The sequence below is a fragment of the Acanthopagrus latus genome, chromosome 9 (genome assembly GCF_904848185.1).
Source record: "Acanthopagrus latus isolate v.2019 chromosome 9, fAcaLat1.1, whole genome shotgun sequence".
In the NCBI taxonomy this organism is placed as follows: Eukaryota; Metazoa; Chordata; class Actinopteri; order Spariformes; family Sparidae; genus Acanthopagrus; species Acanthopagrus latus.
In genome coordinates, this window is record NC_051047.1 from 14536977 (window position 1) to 14557215 (window position 20239).

The following is a 20239-nucleotide window of genomic DNA, read 5'->3' on the forward strand; positions in this document are numbered from 1 at the left end:
GAAGCCCTAAATGGTCATGTGTCAAAAAAATGATTAACTCCATTTTTCTTTCAAAACCAGTTTTTTTTTATTGTCCTCGAAAATCACAAGAAATTCATGTCATTATCTCGGACTAACAATCTGCTCTACATTATCTATAGTGTGCATGCTATCATGTCCATGTTGATCTAAAAAGCATTAGGCTATAAGCATTAGGAGGGAATGACCATTTGTTTTTACATGATAATGGATTATGTATCTCTTTATATCGGGAAATCAGAGAAAATGTGCTTGTTAGCATGGGAAAATGTAGGAAATAACATGTTTGATCCATCACCATTCATGCCTCCCATATGAAAGATCAATATACTAAGTTAAACAGATTTGAGTAATGATGAAATATTGTCATACTGTCATCCCCTAAATATCATCACTGGTTGTTAGTACAAACAAACTAAAATGATTGAAGTTCATGTTCAGTAGCAAAGCAGTAAAGTTAAAATGACATTCTTATCACGCTAAAGATAAGAACCTGTTTTCGGTTGGGATGGAAGGAGATCAGAGACCTTGACCTTACGTGACACTCTGCAAAAGTTTTTAACTGTCAAATCATTCCCGTATGTTTGAAAGATAGCTCTTAAAAATTGGATATTCTCCCCTTCATAACAGAGAGTGACTGTATCGAAGTTGTACAGGCTGATATCATCACGTTAGTGATCAAATCAAATTAATGTTGATCCAGGACCATCATTGAAACTGTCCAATCATGTGTTTGTAATGTCACAGCTCAGAAGTAATCAGAAGTAACATGGGAGAAGTAATCCATTCACATTCACATCCATCCACACCTGTCTTCTTTTAACCCAAACCATGTTTACTTAAACATTAGTATTTTAGTTGCCTAAACCTGACCAAAGAGCGACAGAAAACTGTAAGGACCCCATTGAAACCACATGGGCTCACAGAGTATACATAGCCATTAACTGCATATATATAGTCAATGTATTAAACCGCCCCATATTAGATAAATGATTGTGATTGGCCTGAAAGAAACCAGACCAGCTGGAATTTTGTCTGAATGTGAAGGGGGAATCTAATGAACAGAGCAAATTATTTCCCAGGCTATCTAATGCCATCACCAGGTTATAATTTGAGTGTAGTTTAGGACCAAATGATTGCAAAATATCTGTCTTTCACATCTCAGCTGTATGTTGTGTGTCGTGCTAATCAATAAATGTTACTAAGGTAATGAACATGCCTTCAACTAGGAAATCAGAAAATTGTGTCTTGCACTTTGCACACTGTTACAAAATGAGCAAAACATCCTCATCTACTTCTAGCCGTCCCTCTGACTGTGATTTCTTCAGTCAGATAAATTCTGTCAGTGTCTCATCAAGTGAGGCTAAACAGAACAAGGCCACACATTGATGTCTGTCCTGAAAAGGTTTTGTTAAATATGTCAATTGTCTTATTCTTGCATTGTTATTTTTTGTGATGACAGGAGTGAACAAATGTGCTTTATCCGGGCACATGTAGTATTATATTGGCAGCTATATTGTTGAAATAAAATGTAAGGATCTTGGAATTAATGTTTGAATTACATACTGGAAACTAAAAATACTGTTCACATTGTTAAACCTCACATAGTCCAACATTGCAATAGTGGTCACAATGGCCCACTACAAGTAGAAGAATTGTGATTTTAAATAATATTCTTGACTTCACTACTGAACTTGGTTGAACCAGTATAACAACATATCTGAAGAATTAATTAGGAAATCTATTTATTCCAATAAAGCTCAACAAGCTGACCCAAGCCAAGAACACTGTGGCTATGTTATAGATATACCAGATGTCCTGCAAGCAGAATTTGAAGTATGTTATAATCATTTTCAGCAATAAACTATAAAAGTTTTGACCAACACACCACTGATACCCACAGACACTGCCAGCCTCTTACATTGGTCAACTCAAAGCTTTCTCTGTTGCTCTCCAACATCTATTTTCTGCTCAACAAAACCATCATTCGACCCATAATACTCTACTGTTCACCATGTTTCCTCAGCATCTCATCCATCTTCATCGGGGACAAACTGCTCTGTCTTTTACACACTATCTCAAAAATCACTGCCCTGCTTACCTCTGACCTCTCAGATCTCAACAATGGAGCCATCACATGCAGTACTGAACATAGCACATAGCCATCAACACATTTAATGTTCATTCTATGAAGAAGAACATTTAGGTTTGAGCCATGTCCCTCCTGTTTCAGCAGCTCTTAATACCACACAACACTGAAGACAAGGAAACACAGCTTTCTGCTTATTTATGTTGTATATGTGCATGTATGTGGGCAGATGGGTTAGGTGTGTGGATGCATCTACACCACGCTGAGTAAGTACCATAGTTGGTGTAATCAGCTTCAAGAGATGATGAACAATAATGTACAATGTTTATGAGGAATGTATCCACATACCTGTAACACCCTGAGTCTATGCCTCGCTGTCATTATTCACCACTTGTTGTGACTTCCTCATTAGTCCTGTTCATTTGATGGATTTACATACCGATGAATGATAACCACCTGAGCACAAATACCTGGCACGTAATTTTTTCTGAATTCACGAGGTAATCAGGACTACACAAAAGCACAAATGAATACTGAGAATAAATCAGTAGGGTTCTTTAAGCTCGGGCAAAAGAAAGCTGCGTTTCTCAGGACGCATAGGAAAGCGACACATTTGTTGACCAATCATGACCCACCTTGAAATGCATAGTTCAAAGGTAACAGCACCTAAACCTGGACACTGCTGGTTCTCTTTGTGTACTCACCTTGTGCTGCCATTTCAGATGTGGGTGCATTTGGTTCCACATCAGCACATCGTCCTTCCTTGACATCCACTCTTCAGTGAGTGCCCGAGTGATGAACTTCACATGGTAGAAGTAGTGAACCTTCTCTTGTCCTCGGCAAGGAAACCAGGGCAAGGGGGTCGACCATCGACGAAAATCAACCAGCCTGCACAGCCAATGGAAGAAAGCCCCTTCAGTTTGAGCAGATGAAAGCATGGGTTTCTTAAAGCAAATACACAAAAATGTGTATGAAAAGGACTGAGAGTGTAGTTGGCAATGTAGGTCCAACAAGCTAACAGTGTTTAGCTACAGCCACTTGCTATGACATCAGTGAGGCCACTGAATATGACTAGCTTGCTAGTCTCTCTACACAATGTCTCAGACATTATCTTATAGCCTAGTTCAGAATAGCCACGATCACAGCCATGGTGAAAGGAATAACTGGCAATTGTGACCTTGCTTCCATAATGAGAGCCACAGTGTATCATGGAATGAATTAGCCTACATTAGTTAGCTTAGCATTAGCTGCAATGATAAACTTGTGTGTTAGCTGCCATGATATTTCTTTTTCAGGTTTCCACATTATTATCAAGCTAACTGCTTTATCTTCAGACATAACATTTACTATGTTTGGGTTAAGAACACTGGTGATATTTACTCTTCACATAATACATGCAAACTACCATGAACTCAGCTAGTCAGCGGCCGAGCCACAGCCAGACAGTGCCAGCCTTAACAAGGTGTGTGACTGCTTATGCTGTGGTCACGGTAAGTAGCTGTGGCTATTGTTGTAATGTGGCCCTTCTCCAATAATGTCAGGAAGACATTACAAAGCATTAGCCAGAAAGAAAAAAAACAAATAATTGTTTTTAATACAGGTGATTCACTGTGTAGCACTCAAAAAGTTTAAACATACATTTCTAGCCAGGGTTTCTTGTCATTGTTCACCTGAAACATTTGGAAAATATGACATCACAAGAGAGTGATGACATATGGGAGGCACAGGATGGTTATTGGGATGGAAATGTATTGTATTAGCTTGAGCAGCAAGACATTATAGGAAGGGAGAGTGTGTATCTTCATGTCATTTTCCTGTATTTTTAAATTCCACACACCCACCATGCATCTCTGCTCAGAAAGTCCTACCTCCCAATGTCTATATCAGCTTCTACTCATATACCACCTCCTTGGACTTTAACACGCAACCGTTCTCATTCTTCTTCATACATGTACGACAACATGACAGGATATGTTCAACATTTTCTTTAACTCCAGAGTTTCCACGTGTGTCACTGTTCCATTTACCTATTACAGATATTTTACCATTTAGTCCTGCATGAATTTAATCTGAGTCCAGGAAGCACCAACACAACCCCTACATAGAAAGTCTGGCAGTGCCAACCTGGTACTGGACCAAACCACCAACAAGTGAGCTCACTGTAAGCACTGACATAAAAAGACAATTTACCCAAATACACCTACAATTTATACAATTATGTTCCAATATTGCAGAAAATTATACACACAACATCTCTGTAACCAATAGCTTCAGGAACAACTACAAATTTAGCTGCTGCTCAAACATGGTACAACCAGGAAGTATAAGCAGACTTTAGAACCTCTGCTGACCTTTTTGCATGAGGACCAGACTCACTGAGCTAAGACATGTTAGACAATACTTTGATATTGTAACACAGCTGACAGTCAAACCATAAACAGTGTGCTTACGGTAACACGTTCAACTGCTCCTGCTTGTAGGACGGCCTGCCATGGCTGCCAAGTGGTGCAACCAGAAACAATTGGAAACAAGTCCACGCCAAGATTCCACTTCTGCCCACTGATGCCCAGCAAGTTGTACTACTTTGAGTGCCAACTGACTCAGCTGTGTATATACAACACCTCTGTAATGTCATCATGTTGCATTAAGATTGATTTATACTTTGCATGTCAGGGTGATGCAGAGAGCACGTACAAGGCTATATTCTGTAGCTCCGTCGAGATACTGACAGATCTGGAATTCTGCTGTTAACATGTTTCCAATCCTGGTTGCACTAACACAAAGTTATACAGTAGAAGTATACTGTATCAGTGTTGAAGTATACAGGGAGTGTCATTCATACATGCTTGAAATCTGTATGCTGATTGCATGTTAGCGTTTTGGTGTGAATGGCTTGTTGTACTCATGTCTCTCGCATTAAAGATCTTGGTCTCAATAACATTATCTGATTAAATGAAGGCTATATATAAATCTGGGCTTGATGGGGGCTTACTGAGAGAGATACCATGTAATGGAAATGTCCCTGCGTTGATCCCACAGTTGTTGCACATCCTAGCCCTCTCCTGCAACACTTCCTGTCTGATAATATCAAAGTAACAAACAAATAGCAGTAAACATGCCTGACTTTCATGACTGACCTAGATAGCCAAATAAGGCCATGTCCACATGTACCTAAACAATCTTTTTTTCCTCCATCTTCCTTGGCATTGTTTCAAGAATATTTAGTTCATATTCCAGGCCTATAGGTGGTGCTTGAAATTCACCAAAACCAGAGAAGAAGAGACTGCGCATAAAGCTTGCGCACTGTATACCATGTATGCCGTTGTTGTTGTTGTTATGAGACATCGCGGGTTAACAGGTCGAAGAATGGAGGTTGAGGGGTGGGGCGATGGCATCATTGATATGAAAAGTATGCAGATTCACTGTCCACACGAGAACGCAAGGGCAGCGTTTTCTGATTTTTCCACCCGGAAGCTAGGTTTCAGGCGCTGCATTTACAGGATCCATGTGGACAATCGGCCAAAACGATACAAAACATTTACGTTTACACACAAAAGCGTTTCCATGTGGATGGCCCCTGAAGGTTTCAATCCTTTAGTGTATGTAAACACGGGCCATGTAGTTTCTTCATAACCAAGACAGACTGCCCATATCTGACAGACCGCTGCACATATTACCGTTTCCAGGCTTTGACATCATCATTTTGTTAATGTCAGACAATTTTTGGCATCGTACCTCTGGAACTCTCTCTGGAGGTCACAAGTTAGAAAATTGATATAGGACATTCAACCTCACACTGGGCCTTTTCGTTTAGTACCACCACGAGGCTGACAGCGTTGGATAATTGAATGGATTGCCATCAAACTTTGTGCAGACATTATGACCAAAATGAGGCTTCAGCTGTCTGAGGTAGTTGTTGTCATGTCATTGCCCGTAACCGCTTATCCCTTTCCATGGGGTCACGGGGTCTTGCTGCTGGAGCCAATCCCAGCCTTGTCTCAGGGCGAGGGCAGGGCACTCCCTGGACAAGATGCCAGCTCATCAGGGCCCTCACTGATGAGCAATGTGGGGTTCAGTATCTTGCTCAAAGACACTTCGACATGCAGCTCAGCCTTGGCCGGGATTTGAACTAGTGACCTCTCGATCACTAGTCGACCTGCTCTACCGTAGTTGTTTAAAAAAACATTTTTTTTTCCAGACATTACAGTCTGTTTAGTACTGAAGTTTGTGTATTAAATATAAATGTTCGCTTTCAGTCGACAAAGGCATGAGGGTATAATTCTAAGACAGAAAATGTGAACATGTCCTTTAACTTTAGATCAATGGTGCTTGTCAGTCATGACTGATGGCTGCCAGAGAGACAACTAATTTCATTTATCAGTGTCCATACATACCAAGGAAAAAAATACAGGTAAAAGGTAAAAAATGGTTGGCTATTGCTATAGAGGCAATATACACCAGATCTCACAGTCCCCTTTTTGAGATGGAACCTGTTCAGATTACTAACATACAATATGGAGGGGAGTATTTCCTTACAAAACCATCAACCATCACCATCTGGTGCAATGGTGCCAATTTTTCTGTTATTCTTGAAACCAAAGAGATTTTCAATGTTTGTCCAAATGCATAAAGTCCTTATATGAGTTTCTTCTATGTGCAGTGAGTTAATTATAAAGTGATATCCAAGTCTTTTTTTCTTAAATGAAATAGAAAAAGTATTATGTTTAACTGTGGTCAAAGCAAATCATTTAATTCTCAGTTAAGATGTTGGAACATGTTCTTTTCTGTTTCCATTGTTCAGTCCATTTCTGCTCCTACGTTTTCACCAAATAATGGGCTTCCTGTGATCCTCTCAAGCTTTTATGAGCACCCTCCGGCCAGTGCTATGCTCACATACTCACTAATGAATCTCACTGTTTAGATTTATATTTGCAATTTTATGTCTTAAACCCAAAAATCTAAACATCAACTGGGAAATTATGCCTCCTGGCATTCTACAGTGATACAAAAAACTGCTGGCTTGAACAAGGATAGAGAATGTGTGTGTGTTTTTTTGTGCAAAGAGTGTGTACCACTCCAAAAAAACTTCAAGTTCTGGATCACAGAACAAACCTGAAGACATAAGTCAGAGTGTTTAGCAGTCAGCTCAATGGACTGATAGCCCCCAGCAAATAGCAACGTTTCATCAGTAATTTGATACTGGCAGTTAGATTCAAACATTGCTCTGTTAAATTTAAATTCGCAGGTAGTGAGACAGCCACCAATCCAGCAGATACTTTGTCTGACTCCATTCAGTGCCAACTTTGTGGCTATTTAAACATAGTCTAAAATATGCAAACAGCATGATGACCACAATATGACGTTCATTTGGCAGTCACTTTCCAGCAATGTAATTTACATTTTTAGCAATTCTATGCTATGAGAGTTATTTGAGGTTCACTGGCTTGCACAATGATCGAGTCAATGGTCAACCAATGGTGCTACAGCTAGTACTGAAATGACTGGCTTACATTAACTGTAGCTTCTTAATCAAAAGCGTATCAAGCCTGAGATGGGTGCATGAGCTTGAACGCATGTCATGGAAAAAAACAATGTCTGTCTTTTTTCCTTTCCTTTTCTATTTTACATTTTAAAGGCATCTGCTTCAGTTTATGGTTCAGCTGTGGACTATGAAACAACTGGGGGTGAGGAGATAATAACTACATTTTCATTTTTGGGATAATTTACCCTTTAAGTCGACCCTTATACCTATATTTGATTAAGTAAACACTTCAATGCAACAGCTACATCCTGTCCTCCTGCACTGTGGTTTTAGTAGTTTTACTAAACTATAAGCTCTGGGTACTTCGTCCACTTCTGCTCTGCTGCTATTCTATTAATACACCTAACGTTACAACAACAACTACCACTTCCACTTGTAGCACCACTAAAAGTAGCCGTGCTAAGTGTTTCATAATCACCAGCAGGAACAGTGGCAGACATTATCAAAACATCTGAATCACAGAGTTGTTTCTCTGACACTACCGCGTCGTCCTTTTGAAACCTGCTGTTGACTTCGTGTGGGTTAAACATAACCACGCAAAGATGTAGTTGGTCCCCTCAGGCGCGGATCTGACGGGACCTGTTGAAGGCCCAGCACCGCTCATGTTCCACGCTGCTCTGTCAGCGGACACTCCCCCATCTTGCCTCACACACCCTCCGCTCCGTCTAAAGACAGGCTGACTGCAGACCTGCCACAGGCTACTGAAACTGAGACAACTCTGCCGCCAAGGTAAATACATCCCCTTAGCCTATTTCTAAACACTTAGCTGTCGGTGATTCACTTTACAGCCACATTATTCGGCTTCTTTTGCACACACAAAGCCGGCCCGAATGTTTAATAAGTTGGCAACGGCTGCAGTTTGTTATCGTGATGAACTGCGGGGGCTGCACCAGCACTGACGGCTAGCGGGGTTAGCTAGCCACGGTAAGCTAGTTGTCCGGCGATGCTAACGCTAATGATTTAACCGCTCTGATATATTAAGTGGGTTAAGAAGTTATTTAGGATACGTTAGCTGCAAATAGCGACATGACACACCTCCCCTGTGATTTAGCCTTCACTGTTAGGTTACCGCTGATTTCAGTCGACGTTTTTAAGAAGTGACATTGAGTCCAAAAACATAGAGTGAAGTTAAAAGTTAGCCACAACGACAAACATCACCGTTAAGAGTTTTAAAGGTGGTGTTCTACTCTGCTGTCCATGTCTCATTTGCGATATTCAGTTAAATTAAGCGCACTATCATGTGCAGTCCTCAAAGACTTCAACCGAAGTTGTGCAACTTACGTAGCATGTGGCAGCCTTATCAAATGTTTAAATTACTTATGTATGTTGGACTCAAAACAGGTAGACGTGTCCGAAATACGCCAGTCTACTACAGCAGCACTGCAATAAATCACAATCAGTGAAGGAATGTGACGAAGTAAATTAGCTCAAGCACTGTATATAAGTAAACATTCGAGGTACTTGTACTCAGCTTGTGTACTTCCATTATGTTCAACTGAATTATTTTATTCCATTACATCTCAGAGGCAGTTGTCGCACTTTTTTACTCCACTACATTTGTTTGACAGCTTTAGTTACTGGTTACTCCAGGATACAGTTATTTATACTCTTCCTGTGCAGTGAACACTGGGAGTCGACTGATGTGGCTTTTGCAGTGCTGATAACGATTATCAAGGAGACTGAAAAACGATATTTGGGAGTGCTATTTATTAGCAGTAAAAAATGAAAGTCTTGAACCTAAATACAATTTACCTAGGTACTATAGTCTTGAGTACAGTTTTAAGGTACTTTAACAGATATTAGTCAGTCATTAGATATAGTCAGTTTAATAGAAAAATCACTGATACGGATAGTTGGAAAATGTTGAAAATTGTATTATCATAATAATGTAATCAGCCAGGGCTGACAGTTGGTCTACCCTGAGTCAAAACCAGGTATCTAACATGTGTTGACTTTGAATGGTAAGGATCAAATGTTCATTCACGGGTGAAGAAAATTCTCCAACTTCTTAAACTAAATAAACTATTCAAAGCCCTCTTGGATTAGCTAGTTAATACCACAAAGCTGAAAACGGGCTGTTTTTCTGAGCTCATGAAAAGTTAACTTCTCATAGATCCATGGTTCTCAAAGGACAACGATGCTACAAACATGTGACGACCTTATAGAATATGATGTATTCAGGGGTGTGATGTTTTTTTGTTTTTTTTTTCCAACCTGAAAATGAGTCTCTCGTAAATCATGCAAATCTTTTTTTATTTTGGGGTTGTTGCGCAAGGCACAGGTCAGGTATTGGGAAACATAATGACCGGCCACTGCTGCCAACGGTTTTTGTGCCTCTGATTCATGTCTTCAAAGGCTGCAATATGCGACTCATCGAACCTGGGTGAAGTTAGTTTTAGGTTGGATATTCGGTGGCTATTCACTTGGGTCGAGCTGTGACTTTACTGAGGTTCGCCCTGTGTTAGCAGCAGGAGGACGGTTAGCTCACCTCCCACAGCCTTGTGCTGAATCGCTGGAAACTGATTCAGGGACTGTCATTAAATTACTTAGCATAAATATATTGATACAAAATAATTGCATTTTTTTTTTCGATATCTTCCATGTCATGTGGCCCAGAGACTCCAATCCAGCAGCAAATCGTATTAGTAAACTGGACGAATGAGACACACCTCTTTTTATTGTACATGTGGCCCACTGACTTCTGAAACAGATTCTGTTTCCATAAAAAAAATCTACAAAAAGAAAATAATGGGAAAAACGTTCTTTAATTCTCATAGGTTAACACATTTTCAAGCAGCAGTGTCAGCTTTTACACTATTTTGTCTCATTTCTTAGTTTCTGATTCTGAAATTCTGATTTCTTTTTCAAAAATCTAACCAGTAGTCACCAATAAAAAGGACCCCTTAGTGTTGTTAGGTTACCGACTCAGAGCACCGCTGCTACAAAAATTCTAGAGGAAACACTGTGTGCTCAGAATTTTGGACGTGTGGGGCGAACTATTTCTTTCTCAGCCGAAGCCAACAACGGGACAAAATAAATGTAAAGAGAGACATAATGGAGCCGTATATTTTCCTGCTTTTTTGTCCTTTGCCGATCACACGTATATGAATTGCTGTAGATTAAACTATCCAACAGTATATAAAGTAGTTAAAATTAGCTCAGTCTTTGCATACATTAATACAGCCATAAAAGTAATCTTAAACACATATATACATATTGATAGAACATTCATATGACCTTTTCTTTAGTAACAATTTGTATTTATAGTTCTTATACCTATTGTGGTATGTTGTATGTATATACTACTTTTGAAGGGGAAGATTTTCACACAAAATTTGACATATTATTAAGGTTATCAGTATGATGAATTTTAATTTATCAACCCCACAGAAAACAAACCCATTTAAAATAGTTTTATCAACTCATCATCATATACCAAAAATAAAGTGCAAATTGAGTGTCTATTCAAGCCAGTTACTGTTGTCAACAGGTGGCGAGATTATCTGTGAGAGAAAATCAGAGGAGGGTACCAGAAACAAAATATCCTGCACACCCTCATTATCAACATGGGGGCTGTCATCTCACGGTGGAAGGTTTGTTTTCCAACTTTTGTTTATTATGTTTCTCCACTTTATGCTGCTTGGTAAATTAAATTATTGCACATTAGTTTGCCATAATTGTATTTTGTCTAATTGAAAGTCTAGTCTTGATCTTGAACTTTAGATGTAATGGACGAACTTCTGCAAATAATTTTACCGCACTGTACTTTAGGCAGAAATAGGTGTCATATGTTATGATAGATCTACATAGATGATAACAGTTCAGATGTTTATGCTTATTATTGGACCATTCCATGACATATTGTCATGCACAGTCCAACAGAATACCTCTACCAAGCATAACCCAAGCAGAACCCACACGTGACACATAAACAAAACTTGCTGAACAGGGAAGATGGAACAGGAAGTTTCTAGAGGATTTCAAGAAGTTGCTTGCACAAAGGACACTGCTGTTTTGGCAAATGTTAACATTTTGTCTCTCTGACCAGCATGTTGAAATGTTTGCCTTACAGGCTAAACCATCCACTGTGGAGATTTTGGAAGGAATCGATAAGGTATGCAAAACCTAAAATACATGTCAAATAGTGTGACAGAATGTTTACTAAACACATTTAAATATCATGTTTAAAGTTTTTCCTTTTTTACAGTTTCACGGAGTGAGAGAAAATGCTATACTAAAGCAAGACAAAACCATGTTTTAAAATATTTTGTAGTATTTATGGCCTGACCTGCACTATGTATCAGCAGAAAAAGCCAACATAAACAAGAAATATCTTCACAATCACCAAAATGGAGATAGGACAGTAAAACTTTCTACCATCGTGTTCTTTTAATTGAAGATAAATAGCGAAAAGGGAGAGAGAGGAAGAGCCTCGTGAGAAATTGAAACAGAAGTTTTTTACAGTACATCCCTTGGCGTTGGGTGCGTCGAAGCTTGCAGAAGGTGCCCACTGTCAGTCAAATGAGTAAAACACAAATGGAGCATTTTGTGTAAAATTTCCCAAAGGCATCTGTTGATGTAATTATGCCCAATGATGTATTTGAAGCTACACAATCCAGAAACACCCACATGCTCTGCAAACGCTTTCTAAGATTAGTGATTTCAACTATTCACATTGTGGAATAACTGTCAGTGGGACATTTCAAGGAAAAGTTAGTAGTAAATTGCTTATTTTTACTACTTAAAGTCACGTAAACTCACCCAGCTCTTAGAACTTGGATTTTATTTTTTTGTAGTGCTGGATATAAGTTATCTTGGTTATGGTTAACGTACTCACCACAGTAATCGCAGATATCTGGTAGGGCAGTGACATTGTCAAAATAGGCTCAAAGGGGCAACAAAAATAAGCAGTTAAAAAAAAAATCACGTAAGCTGTAAACAGGTCAAACGTTTTGCCAGTTTATCTAAACCAAAAATCATCAAAATGTGTGCATCACATGTTACTTACCAGTGGAAGATGACTAGTTTGTCTGAAGAGTGCCCATTAATTAGCTTGCCAACCCCTGGCAATGTGACAAAATGTTCATGTTCATTCTGCCAGAGTAGACAACAAAGCACAGCGTCTGTTTAGGAAAGTATGGCCCTTTAACAAATGTAGTTTAAACCACCTGATCGAAAACAGGTGTATTGATAACAGTCCCTCATTACACTGGAAAGCTATAACTGCAAACAACTACAACTAATGGGGTGGTCTTTAAACTTTGATGTTTGACAAACAACTTTAATAGACAACTGCTTGCCTTCACTTTGTTTCTTATACCTGGGGGGTTTGTCTGCGACATGTTTCACCACTGCTCTTTGTTGCTGCTTTATAGCAACATATTGGCATCCCCATTGCCAGTTATTTTAGCAAGTGCAGTATTTTCCTAAGCAATGGAACCAATGGCCAGAGCTATGAAAATAAAATTAAAAAATGTGATTGTGAAACTGTACTTTTCCTTTAATTAAACATGCAGATAACACAAGTCAGCACATGTGTCAATGGATGTCAAATCAGCTCCTTGTTTGCTGACTGATGGGGCTTTGCTGCTCTTCCACAGCTAAGCTAGTGTTAGGCTATTTTCAGAACGTGTCCTTGGAGCCAGAGACCCTTCACATACTCTGAAGAGGTCAGGTTGTATTGAAGTTGTGAAGAGATGAGTGGTGGGCCTGTTAATTTCTTCTAGAAAAATCCTGCCTCTATTATGGAAGTATATTTTGGCTATCATATATTTGTCATGTGCATGATTACATGCACACATGCATTATATGCTGTAAGGCTTAATGTGGGGTCATTTTATGTGGTGCTTAGAGTGACAGACACACATGTTACAGTAGAAACCATAGTGTCCCAAGTGCTTCCCATTCTGTTGACCAGCTATTTTTGGATGGGGTAATGAGCACTTCAAGGGAATGGTGTAACATTTCCATCTGGAAAATAACAAAACAAAAGGTGGATGAACCATTAATAAAATGAATTGCAAAATGATGATGAATTACATGAGTAGTTGGCCCGAGGGGAAACTAGATCATGATCTAAGGTTGAGCAGTTTGGTAGTTATAGATAGTCATCAATCTTGAGGGTGTCTACAATCCACTTTTCAGGCAAATCACAATAATTATGGTATTTAATGTCCTCTTGCATCTGTTTTTCAAAATTCAAGTAACCTAATTGATTCGCAGATCAGTGCTATGTTAATTGAGTTTCTTCAGGTGTGTGTGTGTGTGTTATTAATTCTACAACATTAGATCACATATGTGTGCAAAATAATGCTCCTTTCATTTGTCTTACAGGATATACAGGTTCTTGAAGAATACAGTGAGAAGTATCAGAAGCAGTTGAAGACATGGGTTTGGCGACTGCTTTTGTATTCGTCTCTTCTCTACCTGACCACATGTGTAGTTGTGTATTTCTGGTACCTGCCTGAACAGGTGATGGGGCGGCTCATATTGTGTCTTCCCTTTCTAATATTTCCTCTACTGTAAGTACACAAGATAGTCAACAAAGTAGTAGTTACAGATGGCTGCATTTTTCCCTTAATTATAACAACAATGTTACTAATCAACTATTTTCTGTTTCCCCTCTAGAATTTGGTTACTTCGAAAAATGCTTATTTTTATTTTTTCACGCAGAACTGAAAAAAATAGTAAGATATGTTTTCCTATTTATGCATAACTTGTCACTATTGATTGTCTTTTTTTACATTGAAACTGGTGTTGAGTTTTATTTTTTTTTTTCAGATGACAAATTAGAGGATCTGAAAACACAAAAAAGGAAAATAGTAAGTGGCTGTCTTATGTGGTTGATTAATTCTTCATTTTGATGGATAGTTTTTCCTTTTAATATGGCCTAGCATTGTGCTATTAACAAATAAAACACATTGTCCCTTTGTGTGTATATAAATATATATATATTTTATTTTACTGTTTACACTGAACATGTCAGTGCTGAAGTAGTAGTTATAGTGCCTTGTAATGGCTAGTTGTGATTTTCAGCACCACAAGTACCCTAAACATTTTCTAGTATGTATTATATTTTGATATCTAGTGGTCTCCAGTGAACGCTTACACTTCCTTGTATTGTTCCTCTTGTTGATCCTCGCAGCATTTTGCAGTACGATACTTGCTAATCTCGGATCCGTACAGACAGCGTTTGACAGTGACTTAACCCAGTAAACCACTCTGCTAATGTCACTTTAATTAATAGCATTTAGTGCAGGGAAGAAATAAATCTGAGAAATTGCTTGTCATCCTCTGTCAAGTCTAATAACTTTCAATAATTAGGCCTGATGGATTTTCACACTCTCCATTATCGAAGTAGTGAATGTAATTATTCTTCATATTATATGTAAACATTTAGAAATGTTTGGTACTTATTTTAAATGAAGATGTACAATTTAGTGAAGTAACTTCCTGGTGCCATTTCTCAGTCACATTTACTTGTAATGCTATGGTAGGTGATTTTAAGATATTAATGTGTGCTTATAAAACACCTATTAATTACATAAGATGATCATTAGATAATTACATGGGACTAGAGCTATTATTCTAGGAGTGAAGACAGAAGCATTTATCCTACAATACCTTTTACATGTTTTGTTTTTTTCCAGCTTGAAGACGTTATGGAAACTGAGACATATAAAAATGCCAAATTGATTCTGGAGAGATTTGATCCAGAATCTAAGAGGAAAATGGTGAGTAGTCTAGTTTCTACCTTGAAACATAAAACATAATGTAATTGAACATTAAATCATGTCCTTGCACTGTCTTGTTATCCGTGTAAAGGAGCTTGAATCCACTCCTATTGGACTGCAGATGACTCCAAAACCAGGACAAGGTAGCACTGTGTTCTGGATAAGACTGCATTATTTTCCCCGCTTTTCCCTACCACTGTTGAACAATACTGCAATGTTCTCTGTTGTTTTTTTTTAGAGCTCCGCCATCGCAATGTCATGCCAAAGACCCCCTCAGTGGTGGTGAATCCTGCTAGCGTAGCTGCTGCTGCCCGCCCTCCTCTTGCCTCTGGGCCCACCTATCCTGGACGATCTTCCCACTCTGCTCCAGGTGGACCCCCAGAGAGGAACCTGTCGGCTATAGCTGCTCAGCAGAGCTTGATGAGGAAGCCTGTGACCCCTGGAACACCTGTTCCAGGAATCGGTGAGTTACCTGCACACAGGGGGACCACATCATAATGTGGTCGATTAAGGTGTGATTTACTCTTCCCTGGCTCTGTGTCCCCAGTTGCTCAAGGCTCTGTGGTGTGTGTTGTCAGCAAAGGTGCTGTAATTTATACAGTAGTTGTAATGGATAATTATATCAATGTAGTTTTCAAATATATTACTAAAAGGTCCAACCTCTCTCAAACAAGTGCATGTTTTGAACTAAGATTTGATATAGGCGATAACTTCTGATACAGAATATGATGGTCAGGAATAGGGGTGTACGTGGTCAGTCAAGTCGTCAAATGAACATTGCTACATTCTGTAGTCAGCACCAAAACTAATTGCTGTTTAAACCTCTAATTATTTTATTATTCATTTAAATGTTAACATGATTTACAGTGCCATATCATGTATTCATTGGCAAATATTGCTTTACTAAAAACAAGCTGTTCCACCTAGGGTGTTTAAACTTGTGTTTTCTTAGTAGTCTACTAGTCTTCAGTTTAAATAATAGAAATAAGTCATTAGGAACATCCTTAGTCCAGAATAATATTTGTGCCTTAAATCTTTGTTGCTTTCAACGATTTCAAAGGCCATGCAGCCAACACGGTGAAAAACTTTCCATACAGCAGTTTTTGTATATGGAATACATGTGTGGAGTGTAGAGGTATTGAATATTCAATATAAATTATTTCTGGACTATGAACACTCAATAGAAGATGCAAATGGGTGCAAACAGTAAAGGAAATGTGTTCCTAGAGGAAGCTTCACGCTGTAATTGCCATGTGGAATGCCAACTGTGAGGTATGCACGAATCAGGATTACATTAACTATGATTAATTAGCCAGACCTGCGTTTGTTCTCTGGGCAATGGTGGTGGAATCTCACTAAATGTCTTTTAATGCTTGGCGAAATTGCCTTTGGCATTGGGAACACCTCACAAATGGTTTACATGACTTGATGTTATCACCTGCTTCAGTGGAAAATTGAAAGTGAAAAGCAATTTGATACAAAGAGTCACCACAGAGTTTCCATATGTTGGTAAATTAATAACCAGCAGGATACTGAGACTCTGCCAAGTCTCACAGAAATGACCAGTCATCTTCCTATGATTGCTCTTGATGTTAGATTATATTAATTACTACTCACCAACACAGCAGGGATTCTGGACGTGCTTTGCAAGTGAGATCCGGTGTTAAGCTATTAAGGAAACGAGGTAGATCTTTGTGAAATTCATCATGTTTATGCAGTAAATTGTGAGTCAGAGCCTCATGGTTTCACTGAGTTTTTACTGTAAGCAGCCACCGTTTGTTGCAGTTTGTATGCAGGCCTGCAGACTGTGTCTAACAGGCATTGATGTTGTGCTTTAACAGGGATGCACCCCCCCGGCCCACCCCTGGCCAGACCTGTGCTCCCCAGGGAAAGGGGCGCGATGGACAGAGTCATAGAGTATCTTGTTGGAGATGGCCCGCAGAACAGGTAAACAAACTCTGCTTCTCAGTGGAGACAATCTCTCTTCACAAATGCACTCATATATTGTGTATACAGTTTCTCATCCTGGAATATTATTTTGGCTTGTATAGTTAATGTAATAAGCAAAATGTAGTATGTCTTAGAGCAGCGATGGTTAATTGATTCATTTATTAGCAGATTTAAAGAAAATAAGTAGCCAAGTATTTTGACAATCAATTAATTGTTTCAGTAATTTTCTTTTTTTTCCAACCACAAATGTCAAACATTTGCTGGTTCTAGCTTCTCAAATGTTTGGATTGACTGCTTTTCTTGGTTTATGATTGTAATAGAGGAGTCGGGTTGGTTGTACAAAAGAAGTGACTTAAACATGTTGTTTAGGCTCTTGCAAATTGTGATGAGCATTTTTCATAATTTTTTGGCATTTTATAAACTAAGCACTTAATCTAATGAAATAATTGCCAGATCAATAGATGATTACAGTATTGCTTAGTTGCTGCTCTACTGCTGACACAACACCAAAAATAATATAATCTAATAATTTTAATGGCATTTACCTCCCTCTTGCTGTGGAAACCAATGTTGATGTCCTGATAATCTGCTAAGATTCACACTGAATTTCTAAAACTTTGTATTGATGTGTCATCTAAATGAATTTGATGCCACAATGCCAGTCCATGTACTGTATTCCGTCTTAACTGGATTGTCTTTTCTTCCTCGTAGATACGCTCTCATCTGTCAGCAGTGTCTGTCTCATAACGGCATGGCATTAAAAGAGGAATTTGAATACGTTGGTAAGACTTGGAGAAACACAACACTCTGTGTCAGTCTCCATCAAACACTGCGCCTTCATTTGCCCTCTAGCATTTGGCAGTGTAGTATATCATAGGGCTCTTAAATGCCTCTGCCACTAGCGACCCTTGTAAGCAAAAACGCAACAAGATTGAATATGCAAACTAGTGCTACACATCAATCTGAAGTGTTTATGCATCTCAGGCATTTTTTGTCATTGGTTCATATTCATGTATATTAATCTGTGTCTGTTTGCAAGTCTATTAGTGAGGTGACATAAACTATATGTATGGTGTTTTTTATTTGTGTTGTTTCAGCCTTCAGATGTGCGTATTGTTATTTCTTGAACCCGGCAAGAAAGATGAGGCCTCAGGCACCCAGACTCCCTGAGGTCACCCATGATCTGAAGCTGTCATCTGAGGGACTTGCACCATCACCTGGAACTGACGAAGAGGATGACCAATCTGTTTTAGGTGACAGTGACACTCAAGCTGGTTGTGGTCGTCCATGTAGTCAAATATTTCCCAATCTTAGTACATTTAGAAATAAAAATTTAAAATTTATTTTGTACATGAATATGGTCATGTTAGTCTTTCTTCTTTTTGTATATACTTTAATGTATATGTTTTTAATGTGTGAAAGTAAACTGAAAACTGATCTCTAATTATCAGGGAAAACCAATCTTGCTGATGTGTCTGCTGAAACAGACACCCAAGAGCCAGGCACACCCACAACCACAGAGCCCAGCTCTGCGTCAGAGGGCCAAACCACCCCGGAGTCACAAGATCTGCCCTCAGAGAAATCTGATGGAGAGCAGGATGTGTCTGCCATGGAAGTGGAATAAAACAGTTGAGTAGTGATTTCAACAGCCAGGCTAGAACTTTTATTTCCTCTTTTATTTCCTCTTTGAGTAATTGTGATAACATTTAAGTTGTAAGTAAATGCCTTGAGTTGGAATTACACAGTAAACAAGTGAGCAGCCGGTGTGATTTTCAACTTACAGTACAGAATGTCCTTTCTTTTGAGAATTGCTTTTATAGCTCTAGCATTGGCAATGAATTGAATATTTGTATAGCAGTAGCATTTGGTAGCCAGACAAACCACCATAACAGTATGTTGCCATGTCCAGCCCATTTTCATTACATCATTTTGAGAGCGATATGGATTATGTTTGTTAATTTTTCTGTGTTTGATGTTGTGTAGGAAAAGTCTTTCTCCATGTTTTCTTTATGTTCCATATTATATTTGTTTTGCTTGACATTATTCTGACTTAATTGGACACCGCAGAAACAAAACATGAAATATTTTGTGGGGGAAAAATACATTTTTATTTATGGGAAATTATTTATAAATATTTTTCTACAATGCTGTGCCTTTCATGACGGTGTTGACTGAGGTCATCTGCAGCACGGTGGTGCGAACATGTTTACACAACCCTGGTACCATAATAGGAATGTACATACACTATGTATTTATTGCTAAAAGGGAGGAAAGGAGATTTCTGTCAGTACTGTGCACCTGCCCCAAAGTGCCTTTTATAAGTCTCTGCCTCAGAGTATTGTCGATAAAAACGTACTCACATATAGAGAAAAAAGTCATTTTGCTGTTTACAGACTGTTTGCTGAATGTCTGAATCCCTCTTCTGTATAAAAATACTAAATAAACTTGAGAATATCTGCGATATGTGTTTTTAATATAGATTATATATTATAGAGAGATGAGGATGGATGAGAAATGTTTCCATTGAATTAATTGCTTATTGCTGGATTTTAAATATGATTCTGCTTTAACTACAAAACATGAAAAGGAAAGGTCAAACTAAACGTCACTGCAATAAAACAATCTCTCATGTATTCCTCCTACCTGTACTGTGTCCTATTTTTCAAATTGCCATTTCTTCTCCTGCCAGCCGCTCACCAAGGAGCATGTTTAAGCAGTCCTTTTTCATTAGCAGGCCAATTTTAGCTTGTGATCATTTTATTTTAGCTCATTGATCATTTGAGACAGCGTAAGATAATGGCGCTGACATGGAGCCCGACCGGTCTTGATTGCTTGACCCTCTTCATTTGCAACAAGAAAGTCATTGCGGCTACAAAGTTGCTCTCTGCCATCGCACGACCCTTTTCC

At 38.7% G+C, this 20239-nt stretch overlaps 1 protein-coding gene across 2 annotated transcripts; it reads left to right on the plus strand.

Annotated features, from left to right (window-relative positions):
• The first annotated feature begins 8221 nt into the window (after positions 1–8221).
• lnpa (limb and neural patterns a) lies at positions 8222–19847 on the plus strand. Of its 2 annotated transcripts, none has more exons than XM_037108862.1 (13): positions 8222–8378; positions 11140–11242; positions 11722–11763; positions 13983–14170; positions 14277–14335; positions 14430–14470; positions 15299–15382; positions 15474–15525; positions 15621–15845; positions 17224–17329; positions 18044–18114; positions 18430–18585; positions 18784–19847. In XM_037108862.1, exons 2-13 carry the CDS (start codon positions 11216–11218, stop codon positions 18954–18956), a joined length of 1224 nt encoding a protein of 407 aa, XP_036964757.1. In that variant the 5' UTR covers positions 8222–8378; positions 11140–11215; the 3' UTR covers positions 18957–19847. The 2 variants fall into 2 exon arrangements, with proteins under 2 accessions (XP_036964757.1, XP_036964758.1); XM_037108863.1 differs by lacking the exon at positions 8222–8378 and adding an exon at positions 8534–8573.
• The last annotated feature ends 392 nt before the right edge of the window (positions 19848–20239 follow it).

Excerpts from the sequence above, each read along its gene's own strand:
- lnpa (XM_037108862.1), top strand. The coding sequence starts at position 11,216 with ATGGGGGCTGTCATCTCACGGTGGAAG. Across the intron at positions 14,471-15,298 it reads AAACACAAAAAAGGAAAATA|CTTGAAGACGTTATGGAAAC; the intron begins GTAAGTGGCTGT and ends GTTTTTTTCCAG. Across the intron at positions 15,383-15,473 it reads CAGAATCTAAGAGGAAAATG|GAGCTTGAATCCACTCCTAT; the intron begins GTGAGTAGTCTA and ends ATCCGTGTAAAG.